Here is a 19,393-nt window from a genome sequence, read left to right as displayed (position 1 = left end):
ATATTGAACGTTTCGGAACTCACAGGTCCTTCTTCAGCGATTTTTGAAGATGTAACAAAGTCATAGAGATGAATAATCTTACGGTCAAAGCGACATAGTGTGATACAATTGTTTCGAAGAATTGATTCTCCTGTATTTATGTGAATTGTATAATAAAATGTGTTAAAATAGGAGCATCTTTACATATCGTCTGATATTGTTGAGCGTAAGTATTACAATATAATATTAATATACATAGATATTAAAATGATAAATGATAAAATTAATCTATTAGATATATGTATATGTTAGATACACATATGATGATATATGTCTAATATATCAATTTTAATATTTATCACTCTAATAGGCATTAATTTATTTTACTCAAATAAAAGTTGCATAATAAACAAAAAATTATTAAATAGTATAAAAATATTTTTATTTTAGAGTATACAAATTACAAATCAAGAACTGTTTTTAGTTTGATGATAATAGCATTACATTCTTTATACGCGGAAATATTTACGTTCGCTTAGAATTTGTATTTTTCAATGCCTTAAGCTTTAACATCCGCAATAAATTTTCCTCTGATGACTTGATAAACATTATTAAAAAATATTGATCAAGGATTATGTTACAGTGAAATTAAATTCAAGGAAATACTGAAACGTTAGCAAATTATTTCAAGTATTCTAAGTATTCCAGTAGCAATATTTTTTAAAACAAGTTTTTCTAAATTACGCACAATCGTAATTTCTATGATTATATCATACAATAGTTATAATATTATTCTTGAAATATCATACGTCATACAATAATAATAAATAATAAATAATAAATAAAAAACAATAATAAATAATATCTTTAATAAAATTATGTCTAACGCAGCAATGAATATATATAAAATAAAAATGCCGAATTACGAATTATATATAAAAAAAGAAATTGAATTTCTAAACCTAACACGTAACATCTTAAACTTGGCTCTCACCACATTGTTCTAACAACGGTCAATTTTATAATACGTACATCGATACAATTTTATTAGAAACAATTATTACACGCTTTCACAAATTACATTTATAACTAGATGAATTACATTGTTTTTGGATTTTTGCTGGTTTGCCGAAATGTAAACGACTTTAATTATGCGAGTTAGATTGCACAACTATTTATATATATATATTTTATTTTTTAAATATTTTTTTATGTAATTTTATAATTCTATAATTTCGAACATTTGTTAACAACTTGCGATCTTTGTAACATTGATAATGATTTAATTGAGGTCGAAACGTTTGCTTTTCTAATTAAACTACGTAATTTTAACCAAATGACAATTTTTATTTATAAACAATTGTATATTTTAACGAATTTTTCCCTTATAGAAATTTAACACTAATACTGGCCAATTAATCACTTATTTTCAGTATTAAAAATACTGTTAACAATACTTTTAATACTGGAAATAAGTGATTAATTGGCCAGTATTAGTGTTAAATTTCTATAAGGGTTTGGCTCGTAGCCATTTTTCTTTTTCATTATTCTTAAAAAAAGAAATATTATTATATTTATTGCCATAAAAAGTATAAGAAATAATTAATTGCAATACAGCTTATAATAATAGCGCGTGTATTCAAATAATGAGCTACCGTTGAAATAATGAGCCAAAACATATGCATTAGCATAAAAAATATAAGAGAGAAAGAGAGAGAGAGAAGTGTGATATTTCCATATCTGATTTAACGCTAAATATATATATTTGTTTTACAAATGTATATTATGTATCAGTATATGTGTAATACATTCACATATACCCAATTAGGGCACAACGTTTTTAAAAAATGTTTTTTTAATATTTATTTTCTATTCATTACTTAGTTGAAAAATTTAAAGAAGATATTTATTTAACATTGATTAAATATTTATTTTACATTAATTATTGTTTTTGAAATAACTTAAAAGATATATATTTAACATTAATTTAATATTTATTTTATATTAATTAATTAGTGAGCAGTACACAACATTATGGCTAGATGAACGCTATTTTTCATAAGCTAATCGCATAAGATAGAATAAGTTTTATCTACATAAGGGAATAAAAGGCACAACAATATATTCTCTCGTCAATAATAATGAAATGATACTGAAATGATACCTTGAAGACAACCTTAAAATTGGACTCTAAATAAAAATAAAATACGGTAAAGTGGGGTAATTTAGATAAATTAACAGAAATTTTTTAATTGTTAAAAGATTAAGGTTGCATACTGTATTCAACTAAACATACAAAACGTATACTATTGCATCAATAGTATACGTTTTGTATGTTTGATTTGAGACACTACGCACACACACACACACACACAATCTCAATCTTTTATATAATTCGAAAATTTCTTTTAATATATCCAAATTATATATACCCCGCTTTATCCAATTTTGACAGTTTGTGTACCGTAAAGTAAACATTTTTTAATGTTAACGATTCATGTTTCTAAATATCCAAAAAACGTTTATTTAATATTAAAAACACGTTTTATTAAACGTTAAAAAAAACAATTTTGTCAATGTTAAAATAAATATTTTTTAATAAAAAGAAGAAACTTTCTTATAAATTTTAACGTTTATTAAATCTTCTTTTAACATTGCTAAAACTATTTTTAAAAACATTTAAAAAATATTTCTTTTTGTGTTTGGGTATGTACATACAAACATTTTGTTACATATGGTACTTATATATATATATATATAGTATATGTAATAGGATTCAATTTGAATCTTAAATCTTTTAAATTCTAATCTTAAATATGATCCTACAATATAGTCTTAAATATAATTTTAAATCTCTCTCTCTCCTCCTCTCTCTCCCCCTCCCCCACCCCCTCCCTCTCTCTCTCTTTCTTTCTCATAAATCTTTTAAATTTAATTTTAAATTTCTAATCACTGTAAATATATACACTTTTCAAACACTTTATACGATCATTGACTAAATCTTAAGTTAAACACAGATTTTAAAAATATCCTAACTGTACGTGCAAGAAATGTTTTATTTTCGTTTTAAAATCAGAAGAAATATAATAAGCCTTTTGAAATATAATAAGCACATCGTCGTAGTGTAAAAGAAATAATTTTGGTTTTAATTAGCTGCATTGAACTTTCTGTGATTAATATTTTGAAAATAAATTACATTTTTACGACCGACTGCTGCCAACCGAAGGTTGTTACTTTTTAATATAAAATTTTTATTACATTACATCGCAGAGACATTACGTAGAATATGTATTGACAACGTGTCAATCATATTTCGAATATCAGGATCTAAACATAATATACGACAATTAGCTCATTATAGTGACATGCTTGCTACGTCACGTACGAGCTGTCAGAATATATGTATAACTATATGTACATTTTACGTATAATATATACTTATATGCATATATTCTAACTGATTCCGCATTTAATATATATATTTTTCTACTACATATGATTATATTATATATATATATATATATATATGTAGTCAACATATATTATTATTACAATAAAATTAGAGAAAAGACTCAAGAGAATAAATCTAACAATATAAATAATTATAGCAATATGAGCTAATCGACACAATAAGTTATTTTCATGTATATTAAAAAACTATTTATTAAACTTTATACATGTACATCTTTACATGTATACATTTTAATAAATAATAGTTTTTTAATATACATGAACAACTTAATAGCTCAATATTATATTGGCTACATAATAATTTATATTGTTAGACGTTTTATAACTATATGAATACTTAATGTAATTGTTTTAATATATCGTTCACATATGTATAAAATCGGATTACACTTTTTGTTTAATTTGTTACAAAATTTTTAAATTTATAAAAACGCGGAGTCGCGAATTATTAAAATCGTAAGATTTTAAAAATTCAAGAAAAATGAGTGTCGCAATACAGTTTGTAATAATTTTTTATTATTTTGAGCTTTGTGATCTCAATTAAGATTACATTCTAACTTAAACATGATTCTTGGCGAAAATAAATATCAGAGGATACATCTTAAAACAGAGAAAAATCTGAAAGTGGACATCCTGGCCTTTTTTGTGTATGTACCAAATCTCATAGGATAATGTCCACATTTTTGGTTCTCTTCCATACTATTACGTAGGTTAAACAAAGATGAACAATCAACTTTGATGATTCGTCCTTGTCTAGCCCACGTAATAGTATCGAAGAAAACCACAAAAACATGGACATTGCCCTATGAGATTTGGTACACAAAAAAGACCAGGATGTCCACTCTCAGGTTTCTCTCTGTTTCCAACAGTGATCATCTTGAATGCCTTCCAACAAGCGATACACATGACACGCCCAGTATGTCCTTGTTGTTCGTCAATGTTAAACAAGGATGAGATGATCACTGTTAGCTACATTCTGTTATTCACTGTAAAAGCACTGAAAATCTATAATATACGTAACACGAACTATAAATTTTCAGTACTTGCAGTGAATAACGGAACGCAGCCTGTGTCGCACCATGTAGAGAGCCTGTAATATTACAGACTCTCTATCCGTGGTCACAGTGGTCAAAGCTAATGGGCCTTATACAATAAGCCGTAAGTCACAAATCAAAAGTCATAAGCTAGAAATGGACCAATCACAGTCGTCAATTTTTAGTTTCTTACTTCCGATTTATGATTTATGACTTATTGTAGAAGGCCCATAAGGAATTAGCATTCTAGTAGAATATATAGAAGTTTGTGGTGCTGCCGCCACCAGCCGCCACTGTCGGTGCTGATTGACTGTTCGGAAAACGGCGGAGTCATTTGGAGTCATTTTGAGTTTCTTACCGAACTGTGATTATTTTGGACAGCCGAAACGATGTCGGCGAGATATGATAGAGCGATCACGGTTTTTTCACCAGACGGACATCTACTCCAGGTGGAATACGCTCAGGAGGCAGTCAAGAAAGGCTCGACGGCGGTATGTTGAACAATTCGATTTTCCTAACCTCCCTTTCTCCTGAATTAAAGAGATTTTCGAGTGTTTCACTGTTTCCTCTCGTCTACCCGTCAATTTCCAGTCTATGTGTTGCCGTACACGAAGAATTTTATGATGAACTAACTTTATTCACCTACTTTATACATGACTCTGCGAATCCTTTATTAGGTTAGGTTTCATACATATATATGCATATGTGTAGTACGTGTTTTGTGTCATTATATTTCTATACTTTAGCATTATTGTTCTTGAGTTGTATCTATCGTGCCATACCTAACATTCTATTCCTAAGAATAAAATATGATTTATATTCATATTATCATAAAAAATTAAAAAATTCTAGCTGAAATTCTTGATAAAATTCTATTTATTCTTTGTTTGCTTAAATTTTTTGTAAATACAGGTTGGTGTACGCGGTGCAGATGTAGTAGTCTTAGGTGTCGAGAAGAAATCTGTCGCTAAATTACAAGAGGAACGTACAGTACGCAAAATATGTCTATTGGACGATCATGTAATTATGGCCTTTGCAGGTATAGTAGTGACTTAAAGATAAATTTTGTTTTCGTATGTTGCAAATAGGATAATTGTTTTCAATTCTTATAATAGGTTTGACTGCTGATGCAAGAGTATTGATCAATCGTGCGCAAGTTGAATGTCAGAGTCATAAATTAACTGTAGAAGATCCTGTTACCTTGGAATATATTACAAGGTATATTGCAGGTATGACTAAAATTTACTAATTCTTCTGTAATAGTACGCACAGTTAGTATTGTACTAAGAAGAAATATACAAATCTTTTGTATAATCGAATTATGTCTTATGTTCTGCCAAGAGAGTAAACGTTTTTAAATTTAGCTTAAAATACAACTTTACTTTTTTCACACTACTTTAATATATTTCTTTTCTGTCACTCACAACTCAATTTTCCAATCAATCTTATATAAAACTGAGACATGTTCGGGATCAAGGAAACCTGTTAACGATTGACAGGTCAATCGTTTTTTACATAAAGCTATATATCACTCCAATAGAAAATTAAAATTGTTATAATTTACAGGCTTAAAACAGAAATATACACAGAGTAACGGCCGTAGACCTTTTGGAATATCCTGTCTCCTAGCTGGATTTGATTATGACGGTGTCCCACACCTTTATCAAACAGAGCCATCAGGGATATATTATGAATGGAAGGTATTTAAGGATAAGACTAATTTTATAAATTTTTTGCTAAATAATATAATTAAAAATCTGTTTTTCCACAAAAAGGCAAATGCAACAGGTCGCAGTGCAAAAACTGTGCACGAATTCCTAGAGAAGTATTATACCCCGGAAGAGGTATCGACAGAAAAGGGTTGTATAAAATTAGCCATCAGAGCGCTTCTTGAAGTAGTTCAATCTGGACAAAAAAATCTGGAAATAGCAGTAATGCGACGTGGACAGCCATTAGAGGTATAATTGCAACTTGTATCTAACTGTACATTTAATTTTACATTTTGATCGAAGAAATTCATATAAAACAAATTTACATTAATATATATAACATTTTAGATGTTGGACACAGACACCATAGGCGAATATGTAACAGAAATTGAAAGAGAAAAGGAAGCAGAGGCAGAAAAGAAGAAACAGAAAAAGTGATGTCTCGTGTTCTATTATGCACTTTCATTATACTACTATTAATTAATTTTTCTTATAAAATAAATATATTGGAAGAAAACAGAGGAGGAAAACATATAAATGAAAAACGCGATAAAAAAAACTGTTGGACTTTTTTATTCATACTATTTACTGCCACATAATTGTGTAAAACGTGTATACAAAACCACTCGCTGAATGTTTCGAATTTTAAGGCTGTAGATTGATATTATGAGGACAAGGATCACAATCTGCTATATAAGTTGTTTTTCAGCAATAAATAATTACATTTCATATCTATGTATATATCAAATTATCTTGTTAATGCTGTTACTTTATAGTAACTTACTTTTCTAAAGTGATACATTATTCATTTTTTAATATGATATAAATATAAATTACATTAATTGATAACACTGTATTTCATAGATATTTGCTATTCTAAGTACGATTTAACAAATAATATAAATAATTTGGTGTGTTTATTATCTTTTTTTAATGATTTTATATCAAAGTATACTATTTTTACTCTGAGATGTATTCTGGAGACAGAGATCTTCCACGATGATTAAATACTTGAAAGGATGGTAGATTCCGTAGTGTCTCCCAAGATTTATTCTCCAAATCAACAACTGCTCGGATTTCTTTGAAATCGCCAGCAATGTACATAACACCATACATAACGATAAATAAACTGGCTATACCTTGGATTAAAATCTGTGACAGCAAAACATATCCCAGTAATGTATAAGGTTCTAAGATTATATCAGCTTATTGGAATTTATAGAATATTTTATATAGAAATAAAAGTTTTAGTATTCTATTATATACCATATGCAAAGTAAGTATTATTATGAATCATAACTTACATCAATTGGCAAAGTAGTAAACTCTTGTTCAGTGATTCGCAAATAGGAACGATCTAAAAAAAAACCAAGTTTTGTTTATTGATTTTAGTTACATTGTTCATTTTTCGTTTCAAAAATTTGATTATGACTTATGTCTTATTTTACTTCAAGTGCCAAACAAAAACGAAAGATATAACTCCATCATAATATTAATATTATGTTTTAACCTAAGAAAGTAAGTAATAAACTGAAAGAATAATATGCAGATACTCACGCTGTGCCGCAGAATAAGCTGCATGTAATATAGACATAAATCCTACAAAAGTTATAAATTTATGTATAGCCGTAGCAGACATGATGAATGTATATAATATCACGAGTGACGCATTGAAATTGCTCCTTTAATTCAACAACGTAACCGAAACAAGAGCGATTATCGATCTCACGACTACTACCTCTAATCAAAAACTCAGAAATGACAAATGTCTGTATGGTTTACTCCAGTTTATTCCAGAAAGAAACCTGAGAGTAAAGTGGAGTAGAGAGGATCGACGTACCAGCGTTAGACAAATCTGCGTTTAGCGACGCCTCTATGTGCGCAAACTGTATGTGAACTATGTAGTCACAGATATTTCTGGGGGTAACATTGACAATATGTAGCCATAACCACAGCACGGAGTAGAACCAAAGTAAAAAATCACAAAGACTGAAAAAAATGTTAAGTTTCAAGTTTAAGATATTTTTATGACATACAGTGCAAATAACATTTCAAATAAATAACTGAATAAATGGCAACAAATAAAATTACTCTTATTATATTAGCTATTTATATGTATTCTCACATAATACTAAAAATAATGATAAATCAATAAATTTGTAATTTATGAAAAGTATATTATAAATATATTAAAAATTAAATATACCATTAAATGCAACATAGTAATATATATCACAATTCTACCGTTTACAATACAATGAATTTCTTTCGTCGATGGGCATTTGAAGAATTAGGGTGCAAACCCATGCAGCGGAATAGCGTAACGCGGAACGAGAGCAGAACCATCCTTAAGGCTCAATCTAAGAGTCGAAACATGTAATGCGCAAAACCGAGTATATTTTTAAATATATTGAATGTGAAAACTTTTTATTTAGAATTGTCGGTAACTCTCGAATTGCCCTTTGTTTTACCCTTTCATTAAATGCCATTCTTCGTTTATCTGCGAAATTAACCATTTGAAATGTGTGTATACATATATATATGTATATATACAATATACATCTTGTTTTCAAGACTCGTTAATGTTTATTATATTATATTAAGTGCTGAATTACATGAGTATTTGTTTATATAGAACTTCTTTCTAACATCTTCCCAGGCGTCTAAGGTAGGCTCCCACTACATTACCTTACTGATGAATCCAGTAGTGGAAGCCGGGACGAAACGTCAAAACTTGTGATATTCTTCGCAATCTTATTTTCACAGATTTTAAAATTATTACTTTAATATTAAATTTTAATATATGTCTTTCAATATATTATTAAGATCTAATAATATGCTATAGGCATCAAAAATTGGTTAGATTGATTCTCAATTTAACTAAGTGATATTACTGCGGTAGTGAATATGTATGCGTCAATGCTGAAAATCTATCAGCGTCGCGGGGGGGACTACATACGCAGTATATAAATTCACATAATATAATAAACATTAACATCTTGTTTTCAAGACTCGATTAGGCTTTACACTTGCTGAGATTTTTAAATCATACGAGTCAATTATTATTATCTTTCATTATATATATATGTATATAGTACATATAATATATATTAATATATGTATATTTATTTATTAAAAGAGTACGTTTAATTGTGTTCAAATGCTCTTGTTTTTTGTTACATTTAGTTAATATTTATCATACGTCTAAGGCCGGGAAGAATATTTGTGATTCAGTGTATTCAAATATCAGGGAATGGAAATAATTAATTACTGTAACTGTTTTATTCTGATTGTGACTTTATTATTTGTATTTTGCATCTAAATATTTTTAATTATATGTTATTATAAATAATATAATAATTTATTTATTATAAAAATAATATTATATAATACAATTTAGTATATATTTTGTCATATTACTGTAATAAAAGTATTTTATTCGATATTACAATTTGTTAATAAGTTATTTTGATTTATATCACCTCATTATTTCTTCCATTTTGATTCGCTTTACTTTTTTGTGCATGCGCGTGCATAACACGTCACATGCCAGCGCCAACGATTCTCGTTACAATAAAGAATGTGCAGCACACAAACCGCATGTTACCAATACAAGCATAAATCATTATCTTTTCTCTACCTTCCATCATTAACATATTACAATAAGAAGTGCATTAAATCCAGCTAACAATTATCAACACAATTACATATTAATAAAATATATCTTGATATTAAAAATTTGATATTAATATATGATATATTACAAAAGAGTAAATTGACAAATCAATTTTTTATTATAAAATACTTAATATAACATACACTATTTTGATAAAATATATAATCATAATAAAAAATTGATTTGTCAATTTACTCTTTTGCAGTCATATCATATATTGATATCAAACTTTTTATATCAAAAACGCATTTCACTACATGTAAAAAATTTTAACTGCAAATCAATTATATTTATTATACAAATTAATTATTGACAGCTACATTATATTATATAATATAAATTATTATGTACTATAAAAAATAAATTAAATATTATCCAATTGTTTGAATTACATTCTTGTGAATGTTAGTCCTCTTAATAAGTTAATTTAAACGAGGAATGAAATTCGTTAATCGTCAATGTCAAGTTATCCTGTGCGAGATATCCCAGTATCCGAGAATGGATTGAAATGGATTAAAATGGATTCAAATTTTCAGAAATACGGATTCATGAATGTTAAAATGAATCCTTTTCAATCCGAATACGTTTTTATTCATTTATAGGAATTGCATGGAGCATATCTGTATACTTTTCAATCCGAATACGTTTTTATTCATTTATAGGAATTGCATGGAGCATATCTGTATACTTTTCAATCATAAAATAATATTATAGCTTTTTCAGTGCGTTTGTGACCATAGTGAATACTGTTCAATTCATAGTTTTGAATAGGAAACGCAGTTTTCCAATCCAGTTGTATCTAATTGAATCTAATTGAATTTAACTGAATTCAATTGAATCCACAAAAAAGTATTCGCTATTTAAAATACGAATTCGAATAAACAAAAATATGATCTCAATTCTAAGATGCATTTGATTGATCGTTACTAAATTATCAGTAGTCCTTATCCTTACAAGGAAAGCAAAAGCAAAATTCAAATAATACCACTGGCATATCTGGTGTTTCTTTTATTACGTTAATAGCTACTTCCAATATAGGTTTCAATGCCCTCGTTGCGTATACGTAGGGAGATGTACAAATATTTTCGCAATAGTAGCAATTGTGGGTTGCATTTCTAGCTACATATTCATTTATTACATCAAATTGGAAAATTACTTGTCTTTCTCTGCGAAAATATTCAATTTAGTTCATTTACGTACATTATCAAGTCTAAGGAACTTATATATAGATAATATATACTCTAATTTTTGCTAAAATTACGTTATAGCACGTATGTACATAACAAGTCGAAAAATGCAATGTACCTGCAATATTGTTCCAGTGTTTTTGCTGCAAATTGGGCAAGACTTGGTACCAATATGTCACATTCCCATTTTTTGGCAAATGGATTCATCGAAACATCTAAAGTTTGCAATTCCAAATATATTATCTTTGCTGGCAAATACTTTAAAAAGTTATGTGACAAATCCAAAATACGAAGATTTTGAGCATTTTGAATGTTTTCTGGTAAGTGTTCCAACCAATTGTGACTTATTTTTAATTCCACCAAAGCATTCAACTTCCAAATATGGCTCGATAATTCAGGCAGCTATAAATTAATGATTATTTATATGTGTTATATCTTTATTATATATGTTATATTTAGTGATATTGTAGTGTTATTAATTATAAATTGTTATTCACGACAACATAATTGTTTAAAGGGATTAAACTTTAAGGGATTGTCAGGATATCCTTACAATATGATTTACCGAATTATGACTTATATCTAAAAAACACAAAGTTCTCTTAATATGTTTTTCTTTTAGCCATGTCCATCCATATAATCGACTCAAACAATTATGTGATAAATCGAGCCGTTGAAGACAGTGCAAAGCGCCCAATTTTCTCGGTAACACATCAATTTTATTATTTGATATATTTACATCTACTAAAAGCCACCTTGTAATGTTATCAAAGTTCATCAACAGCGAATTGTATAAAAACTTGAAAAATAGTGATGTAAATAATTTTTCTACCTCCTCTTTTAAAATTCGATATTTTTTCCTTGATTGCGTTTCTTCAAAAGTTTCAGAGTATTTTCTCTTCATAGTTCTCTACATTATTGAGAATAGTTATTTAAATTTTAAATTAAATTAAATTTGTGTTAGGTAAAATAATTATGCTACAAGTTTAAAATACACTCACAGTTTCAAGAAAAAGCGGTACACTATAAATTTGGGAAAAATTTACCAAATTTCAAATAATCTCATAACTTGATAAATAATAAAGATGAAAATATGTTTAAAAAAGCAGAATGAAGAAATGTACAGTGTTATACAATTTTGAACTTCGTAAAAACGTCCATTTTGGGATGCAATGAACTAAAACTGGACTAAATTAAATATATTAAACAAATTTTAGACCATAATCCAGACAAATTTGGAAACGCTGGAAGCAAAAGTTCCTAATAATTGTTATCACTGCGAGCAGCAAGCTATTGTTGCTTAATTGACGCTTGCCGCTTGTTGCGTACTGTCTGAACTATTAAGCTTTAATTTGGTAAATTTTCGCGTTACCGGAGATAACAAAAATAAAACTCCTCGTGCGATCTTAAAAAAAATTTCACTTGGCAATAAGTCAGCGAATGCAACTACATCGCGAGCAGACTTAGAAAATTTTTTGCATTAGATAAATATTTTTTAAATGTTTAAATGTAAACATACTTTGTACGTTGAATAACATACGTTTTTAAAACATTCGTACTAAGTCCATGGATGTTTGGACCAGATTGAAACCAAATCTGGATATCCAATGGATGTTCTGTGCTGTCTGGAAAAAGCATTTAAAAGATAAAATTCTATACTACTTTCACATTCATATTGCCCCATTAAACGACAACACTCGATTCACACCATGCACCATTGCAAAGTTGGACCTTTAATTATCAATTTTGCATGTTCTTATTTTGTAATTCGCCATTTTGAAAATAGTGGCCTAGTACAATTCTCATTAAAATAATTTTAAAGTGTACATTTCAAGCTTCATTTTGCTTTTTTAAACATATTTTTATCTTTATTTTTTGCTAAAAGTTATGATCATTTGAAACTTGGTAAATTTTTTGGAACTGAGATAGTAATATACTTATTTAATATATAACGCTCTAATATAATAACTTAATTCTCAAGTAAAGTAATTAATAAGGAATAAAAATATTTTTTATTATTACATATATTATATCATAGAAATTATTCACCATTGTGTATAAAGATGATATATATCTTATTATAATTATATTATTATTAACAATCCGATAAAATTTTGTAAATATTTTATGCACATTGTTAATAATATACAAAAATTGAAGATATTTGTCGCAAATATATATATATATATATATGTTCTAAGTTTTCTGTAAAAGTCTATAAAAGTTACTTGATCTGACACGATTTGGTATATTGTGAAAACTAACTTTCATAATTAGGCTTATTTATAAACTTACGAATTATTACATCCAAAATGTATCTCACATTCCGTGTTGGGAAATCAGATTTTTCAATTTTTAGATAAAAGATGGTCTGTTGTACAATGTATTGTTTTTATCACTCAAATTTTTCTTTTATTGCTGCTTTTGCAGAAAAATTTACATCATATAGACTTGTAATTCCTAATTTATAACGTTGTAGTGTTCGTTTCAATTTTAAATTAGTTAACGCAGCTATGTAGGTGATACATATATATGACACGAGTCTCGAGGTAACTGTCGTATTTCATTATTATTTATTGTTTTGTATTTCTTTAGTTTGTAGCGACACTAGCTGATATAAATGTGACACAGTATGTTGTAAAGATACTTTTAACTAAAGATTGTAATTAAAATATAATAATAATAACGCATATGGCGCTCGTTACATTATAAATATATATGACAATTTTGCTAATAACACCGTACGTTGTATGCTCCTTTTATATTTATTCGTTACATTTATATTTTTCAAAAAATTCGATTAGTTTTTTTAAGATAAATTGATGTTAGCAAAATTTCAAATTTATGTACATATATACATATATAGTTTAAATGTCTCAAAATGATATATAAAATTTGAAAGATATATGTTACAACTAGCTGTTACAAGTTATTTATCAGAATATTAAATATTAAAATCTAAAAACATATTTTATATAGAAACTATGCAATTAAAACAATAGCACAACGTGACATATTTAAACCATATATATTATAATAAATATTTATAATATATAAAAAATACTAATAAAAATATTGATTTAAATGTTCTAAAGCATTGTAAATAATATGTTATAAAAATATCTTATTTAAAGTTTTATATCTTTACCTGACCTTGGCGACGCCATCCAAGGTCAAACCGATGTGCATTGTGCAACGATGTGACAGCTCAGTTACCTGGGTGTACTCAGATGATGATTCTGAACGCAGCCCTGTGTCGTTTGTTGGAAGTTCCACACGATAATACGAACCTGATACGAACCGGTACGAACGCACGTGGTGCATTTCTATGCATTTGCCAACATTTGGTGTTTGACTTACGAATTTTATATAATATTTATTATTGTTATAAAAACTAAATTTGTGGCTATAAAACTAAACTAAACTAAACTTAAATATGGGGGTAAGTTAGGAATTTTTCAATATCTGTTAATTTAATGGACAATTTGTATCTAACCTAAAAAATTTATTTTAATTTTACAAATTTCAATTTTTTCAAGTATGTGATGTATTTTTAGTGTATCTTTTATTGAAAAATGTTATATTATTCTATATTTATGAATGTATATATATACACAGTTATTTATGTTTGATTTTTTAAAATTGAGAAAAAGTATTTTTTTTATGAACATATATTTGAATTTTATTAATTTTATTAACAAATAATTGAAGAATTAAATTATTAATTTTATTAATTTTGCATGTACAGTGACTTGTAATATTAATAGTTGTTATTTAAATTTAATAAAAAACTTAAAAAAATTTATTTAAAGTAAGTACACTGTCTATACCATTATTTATTTTACAGAAAGTAAAAAAGCCAAAAATCAGTAAAATTAAAAGAAACAATCAAATAAAAACAAAACTTTCAAAGCAGGGCAAACTTAAAACTCGACGACATAAACCACCAAAGAAACGACCTCAGAAATTAGCACCACCTTGTCCAAATAAGCTAAAAGAGGAAGAAGAGAGTGATCATGGAAGTGATTTAATAGACATGGTTGAAGAAGATGATTTAAATTTTTTAAATAATGCCATATCTAATAAATCTTATAATTTATTGAAACAGATTCGCTTCAATGAGTATGATATTATACTTATTATCTTATAGGTTCTTTTATATACCATATTATATATATATATATGTGTGTATGTGTTTGTATATATATATATATATATATAAAATATATGTCTTTGCTTTTTTATTTTAGAATAGATAAAGATATAAGTGAAAGTAAAAAAAAAAAGATAGAAAATGATCAGCCGTTAGAAGAACTATACGAGAATAATGTCTCAAAAATTGTGGAAGCGACAGGAGGAAAGTCAATTCGCATGTTGCTTCCCATAAAAACACATGATGGTTTTATAAAGAAACGTATTATTGAAGAAGATAACACAATTTTAGATGAAGGAGAAAATGAAGATATAAATAAAAACAAAGGAGAAAATAAAGAAGATGATCAGCAAGAAAATGATGATACTGAAATTGATATGGATACACATGTAAGACTTAAATTATTTTAATATTTCAGAAATCTAACATAGATCAAATATATTATTTATTATTCGGTGATATTATAATACTACTGTAGTATTTATGCGTTATATGTCTGAATGTTTCAGCGCGCAATTATCGGGGGGCTATATATGTGGTATATAAAAATTCACACATACTTATTATTAGCACTTTGATCCAGCTTTGACCGTTATAGGCATTTAATTCCTTGTATATTATTTATTTTGAAATCTTTTTCAGAACAACTTGCAAGTAACTGATAAACCAGTATCTATCGTTGAACTGCTTGCATGTCGTGAAGAGATATTGAAAGCCAAGCGTTTTAAGATAGGTATACTTGCAAGCAGCATATTGGAAAATCCAGAACTCAAGTCTGAAAATTTTAATATATTGCTAAAGATGATGGATAAACAAACATCAGAAGTTTATATCACAATTAGGAAACTGGCAATGGTATCTCTTTTAGAAGTTTTTAAAGATTTACTACCATCATACAGTATCCATGAGATTTCTCAGAAAGAAGTAAAGTGTATGTATACATATATGTGTGTGTGTGTGTGTGTAACAAAGAAAAAAATTATGTGTTCATATACATGATATACACATTATTAATAAATTCTAATTAATTGTATGTTTTCTTTAGTGAAAAAGGATACTCTTGCGCTGCAGAAATATGAAGTTACCTTATTAAAGAATTACAAAAGTTATTTGCAGAGACTTGAAAAGATGATTAAGATTTTGAGAACACACACAAAGAGTGGGAACATACAATCGGTAAATGAACAAGAAATGCAATTGGGCGAAACAGCTGTATCATGTTTGTGCGAACTTCTCACCGTCCATCCATATTTTAATTTCTCCATTAATATAGCTAATTACATTCTTCCTTTATTGGATAACAAACGGAGCAGCGTAAGGGAAAAAGTTGCACAATGTATTTCTCAAATATTTAAAGAAGACAAACGTGGCCAGTTATCTCTCACCGTAAGTTATAATAGGAATTTTATTATTATAATATTTTATATGTTAATACATTTATAATTACGAAGTTATGACATATTTATTGCACTAATAAAATTTCAGATAGTTCGAAAATTAAATCAGTATATCAAGTCGAGGAAACATTCTGTATACTCTGAGATGATAGCTGTGTTACTAGCTCTTCGCATCAAAGACATCAATTTGGACAAGGAAAAGGAGGATGAAATAAAACAAAAGAAACTCATGTCTCACAAAAAAAGAATTCTTGCATTAAGCAGACGGGAAAAGAAAAAGAACAAGAAACTAGAGGAAGTGGAAAAAGAAATGCTTGAAACAAAGGGCGAGGAAAATAAACAAGCAAAGCACAAGATTCTCACGGAAATAACGAGCATAGTATTTACTATATACTTTAGAATTCTAAAACAAGCTCCCAATAGCAAAGTATTATCTGTGTGTTTAGAAGGATTGGCCAAGTAACGTAATTTAGATATTACTTTAGATATTGCTATTTTATGTCTTCTGTTTATGTTTTGCTATAATGTCGCATGTATTACAGATTTGCACACTGTATCAATATAAATTTTTATCAAGATTTAGTAAACGCCATAGATAAATTAATAGAGGAAGGTAATTTGGGATTAAGAGAGCAACTGCACTGTGTTCAATGTATATTTACAATATTATCTGGACAAGCTGTAGCTTTGAATATTGATCCGTACAGGTCTGTGTCTATCATATATGTATATCATAAATGTTATAATTTTTCTCTATTATTTGTATATATTTTATATACGAAAAATTATATAATATATTTTTTTATCGTATAGATTTTATGTGCATTTATATAAAAATATATTGAAAGTTCATTGCGGGAGGACACATTCGGAAACTGAGATCGTACTGCAGATATTGCTGCAAATTCTCATTCATCAGCGAAGGAGAATTACGCAAACCCGTATGGTAGCTTTTGTAAAGAGAATAAGCACGTTGGCATTACAGTCGCAGCATAATGCAACGCTGGGAACTCTTGGTATCATTAAGCAAGTGATGCAGCTTGGGAAAGCGGCTCATGTTTTATTGGACACTGACTGCACTGGTGACGGTCATTATCAAGTCGAAATTGAAGAACCTGATTATTGCAATGCTCACTGTACTGCGTTGTACGAGCTCGTTGCTTTACAGGTACTATCTTAAGTATACTTTTTTGTTTGAAGATAATAGAACAATAGATAACATAATTATTCTTACAGCGTCATTATCATAGTGTAGTACGGCAACTTGCTAAAAATATAACGTATACTACACCTACGAGCGGTGAAGGCAGTTTGACTGCTGAAATTGCGAAATTGTAAGTGTTGATTTCCTTTAATAATTATGATAAATGTATGAGGTTTGTTCTTTTTAGCTGAACTTTTTGCATGGCTTATTTTTTTTTCACATTTGAAAAAAGAAAAGATGAATTATATAGAAAAGTTATCTAAAAATAGCAGACTTACAAATAGTTATATTGAATCTTTCTATATCATCTATTTTATTAATTTTAGATCACCACAGGAGCTCTACACAGAATATGATCCTTCAGGTGTAGCGTTTAAACCTGCTGTGCCTATTCCAAAGAAGAGTACCGTTAAAAAAGCATCGGTGAATTACAGTATGAATCTTGAATTTGAGAAATATGTTAATACTGTCGACATCGATAACTTATTTGCAGACGGACATGTAGATTTCTACGAAGCATGTAAAAATAATTTGTAGCACGTAATAAAGGACTCACTGATCAGAATACAGCCACTATCGCACGCACGGTTCATAGATAAGTGATTATCTAAAGTCTTGGCTATATTCTTATTATTTCATATATGTCTATATACATATATATAAAAAAACATACAAGATTACAATTTTCAAAATAATTTCATAATAAGTCAGCTTATTTCCTTTGTGTAACGTAAAAAACTGAAAGTCTAATTTTAACGGCAACTAATTATAAATTGATTGTTACCAGTGATAAGTCGGGGATTTTTAGTATTTCATCGCGTACCACGCATTTGAAATGTGATAAAATACTAATTGGTTGGATTTCACTCTGTTTTAAATAATTTAAAGTCAAATTGTTATTATATTAATACACAATTTAGTTCTATAAAAAATAATAATGACGACGTTTCTTAAAAATGAGGTGAAAATTCACAAAACCGGACTTTGCGTCGCGATATCTCCGCTCGTAGGGCACATAGAAAAAAAATAAAAGCACTTTTATTATATAATTTAAGCAATGGCTATCGATTGAGCGTATATAGAACTTGATCCGTTCAGCCGTTACTGAGATTGTGATTATCTCAATCCCCCGAAATTCTCAGATTCGCGTAAAGTAACCACGGCAGTGTCGGGCGCGCATGGCTTTTAGCACCGAAACACTACCGTGTGTCTCCAGATATGCTGTGGAATGTAAATGTACATAAAAGTATCAATACTTTAATTAAAAAATAAACTTTATAATAACATTTACAATGATTTTTTTATTTGGAAATTTCAGACGATTAATTCACCCGACAGAATCGCTCAATTCTCTGATTAGCAAAATTTCTAAACTAATTATCGTCGCTAATCTCTCTGTTCACGTGTCAAATAAATTATCAAAGATTAATAATCTACATTAATATTATTCTCAGTTGAAAAAAGTCATCGTACAATCCTAGTTGGATTCAAATCGAACGAACGAGCGTAAACGAAAATGTTTGTTCGCACTCGTCATATGACAGTGTGGGACACAGCTGACAGTGACAGCACAAATTGCCGAA

General features: G+C 28.2%; 4 protein-coding genes across 4 annotated transcripts; 2 read left to right on the top strand and 2 right to left on the bottom strand.

Annotated features, from left to right (window-relative positions):
- Positions 1-6,710, top strand: Prosalpha4 (proteasome alpha4 subunit). Its single transcript, XM_018541568.1, has 7 exons — positions 1-205; positions 4,708-4,975; positions 5,397-5,523; positions 5,600-5,713; positions 6,051-6,184; positions 6,260-6,442; positions 6,542-6,710. The coding sequence occupies exons 2-7, from the start codon at positions 4,874-4,876 to the stop codon at positions 6,629-6,631; spliced, it is 750 nt and encodes a 249-aa protein (XP_018397070.1). The 5' UTR covers positions 1-205; positions 4,708-4,873; the 3' UTR covers positions 6,632-6,710.
- A 397-nt stretch (positions 6,711-7,107) lies between these two features.
- EMC5 (ER membrane protein complex subunit 5) lies at positions 7,108-7,974 on the bottom strand. The gene is made up of 3 exons (XM_018541536.1): positions 7,751-7,974; positions 7,498-7,550; positions 7,108-7,345 (listed from the first exon to the last, which is right to left on the bottom strand). The coding sequence occupies exons 1-3, from the start codon at positions 7,830-7,832 to the stop codon at positions 7,154-7,156; spliced, it is 327 nt and encodes a 108-aa protein (XP_018397038.1). The 5' UTR covers positions 7,833-7,974; the 3' UTR covers positions 7,108-7,153.
- Positions 7,975-10,803: 2,829 nt separating this feature from the next.
- Positions 10,804-12,774, bottom strand: LOC108775167 (uncharacterized). Its single transcript, XM_018541455.1, has 5 exons — positions 12,765-12,774; positions 12,616-12,681; positions 11,622-11,638; positions 11,175-11,458; positions 10,804-11,035 (listed from the first exon to the last, which is right to left on the bottom strand). The coding sequence occupies exons 1-5, from the start codon at positions 12,772-12,774 to the stop codon at positions 10,804-10,806; spliced, it is 609 nt and encodes a 202-aa protein (XP_018396957.1).
- A 1,718-nt stretch (positions 12,775-14,492) lies between these two features.
- Noc3 (Nucleolar complex protein 3) lies at positions 14,493-18,561 on the top strand. The gene is made up of 10 exons (XM_018541454.1): positions 14,493-14,498; positions 14,910-15,178; positions 15,307-15,598; positions 15,852-16,140; positions 16,255-16,595; positions 16,695-17,065; positions 17,149-17,313; positions 17,420-17,774; positions 17,843-17,940; positions 18,137-18,561. The coding sequence occupies exons 1-10, from the start codon at positions 14,493-14,495 to the stop codon at positions 18,345-18,347; spliced, it is 2,397 nt and encodes a 798-aa protein (XP_018396956.1). The 3' UTR covers positions 18,348-18,561.
- The last annotated feature ends 832 nt before the right edge of the window (positions 18,562-19,393 follow it).

Source organism: Cyphomyrmex costatus, unplaced genomic scaffold (genome assembly GCF_001594065.2).
Source record: "Cyphomyrmex costatus isolate MS0001 unplaced genomic scaffold, Ccosl1.0 scaffold29, whole genome shotgun sequence".
Classification (NCBI taxonomy): Eukaryota; Metazoa; Arthropoda; class Insecta; order Hymenoptera; family Formicidae; genus Cyphomyrmex; species Cyphomyrmex costatus.
Note: the sequence above shows the minus strand (reverse complement) of the source record. Positions and strands in the feature narration are given on the sequence as shown.

Bases quoted from the DNA above. Each gene is read 5' to 3' on its own strand.
- Prosalpha4 (XM_018541568.1), top strand. From the start codon at position 4,874: ATGTCGGCGAGATATGATAGAGCGATCACGGTTTTTTCACCAGACGGA. The intron at 4,976-5,396 runs GTATGTTGAACA...TTGTAAATACAG, and splicing joins TCAAGAAAGGCTCGACGGCG to GTTGGTGTACGCGGTGCAGA. The intron at 5,714-6,050 runs GTATGACTAAAA...TATAATTTACAG, and splicing joins TATTACAAGGTATATTGCAG to GCTTAAAACAGAAATATACA.
- EMC5 (XM_018541536.1), bottom strand. From the start codon at position 7,832: ATGTCTGCTACGGCTATACATAAATTTATAACTTTTGTAGGATTTATG. The intron at 7,551-7,750 runs GTGAGTATCTGC...GTTTTTTTTTAG, and splicing joins AGCTTATTCTGCGGCACAGC to ATCGTTCCTATTTGCGAATC. The intron at 7,346-7,497 runs GTAAGTTATGAT...TTGCTGTCACAG, and splicing joins TTACTACTTTGCCAATTGAT to ATTTTAATCCAAGGTATAGC.
- LOC108775167 (XM_018541455.1), bottom strand. The intron at 11,036-11,174 runs GTACATTGCATT...ATATTTTCGCAG, and splicing joins ACACTGGAACAATATTGCAG to AGAAAGACAAGTAATTTTCC.
- Noc3 (XM_018541454.1), top strand. The intron at 17,775-17,842 runs GTACTATCTTAA...TTATTCTTACAG, and splicing joins ACGAGCTCGTTGCTTTACAG to CGTCATTATCATAGTGTAGT. The intron at 17,941-18,136 runs GTAAGTGTTGAT...TATTAATTTTAG, and splicing joins ACTGCTGAAATTGCGAAATT to ATCACCACAGGAGCTCTACA.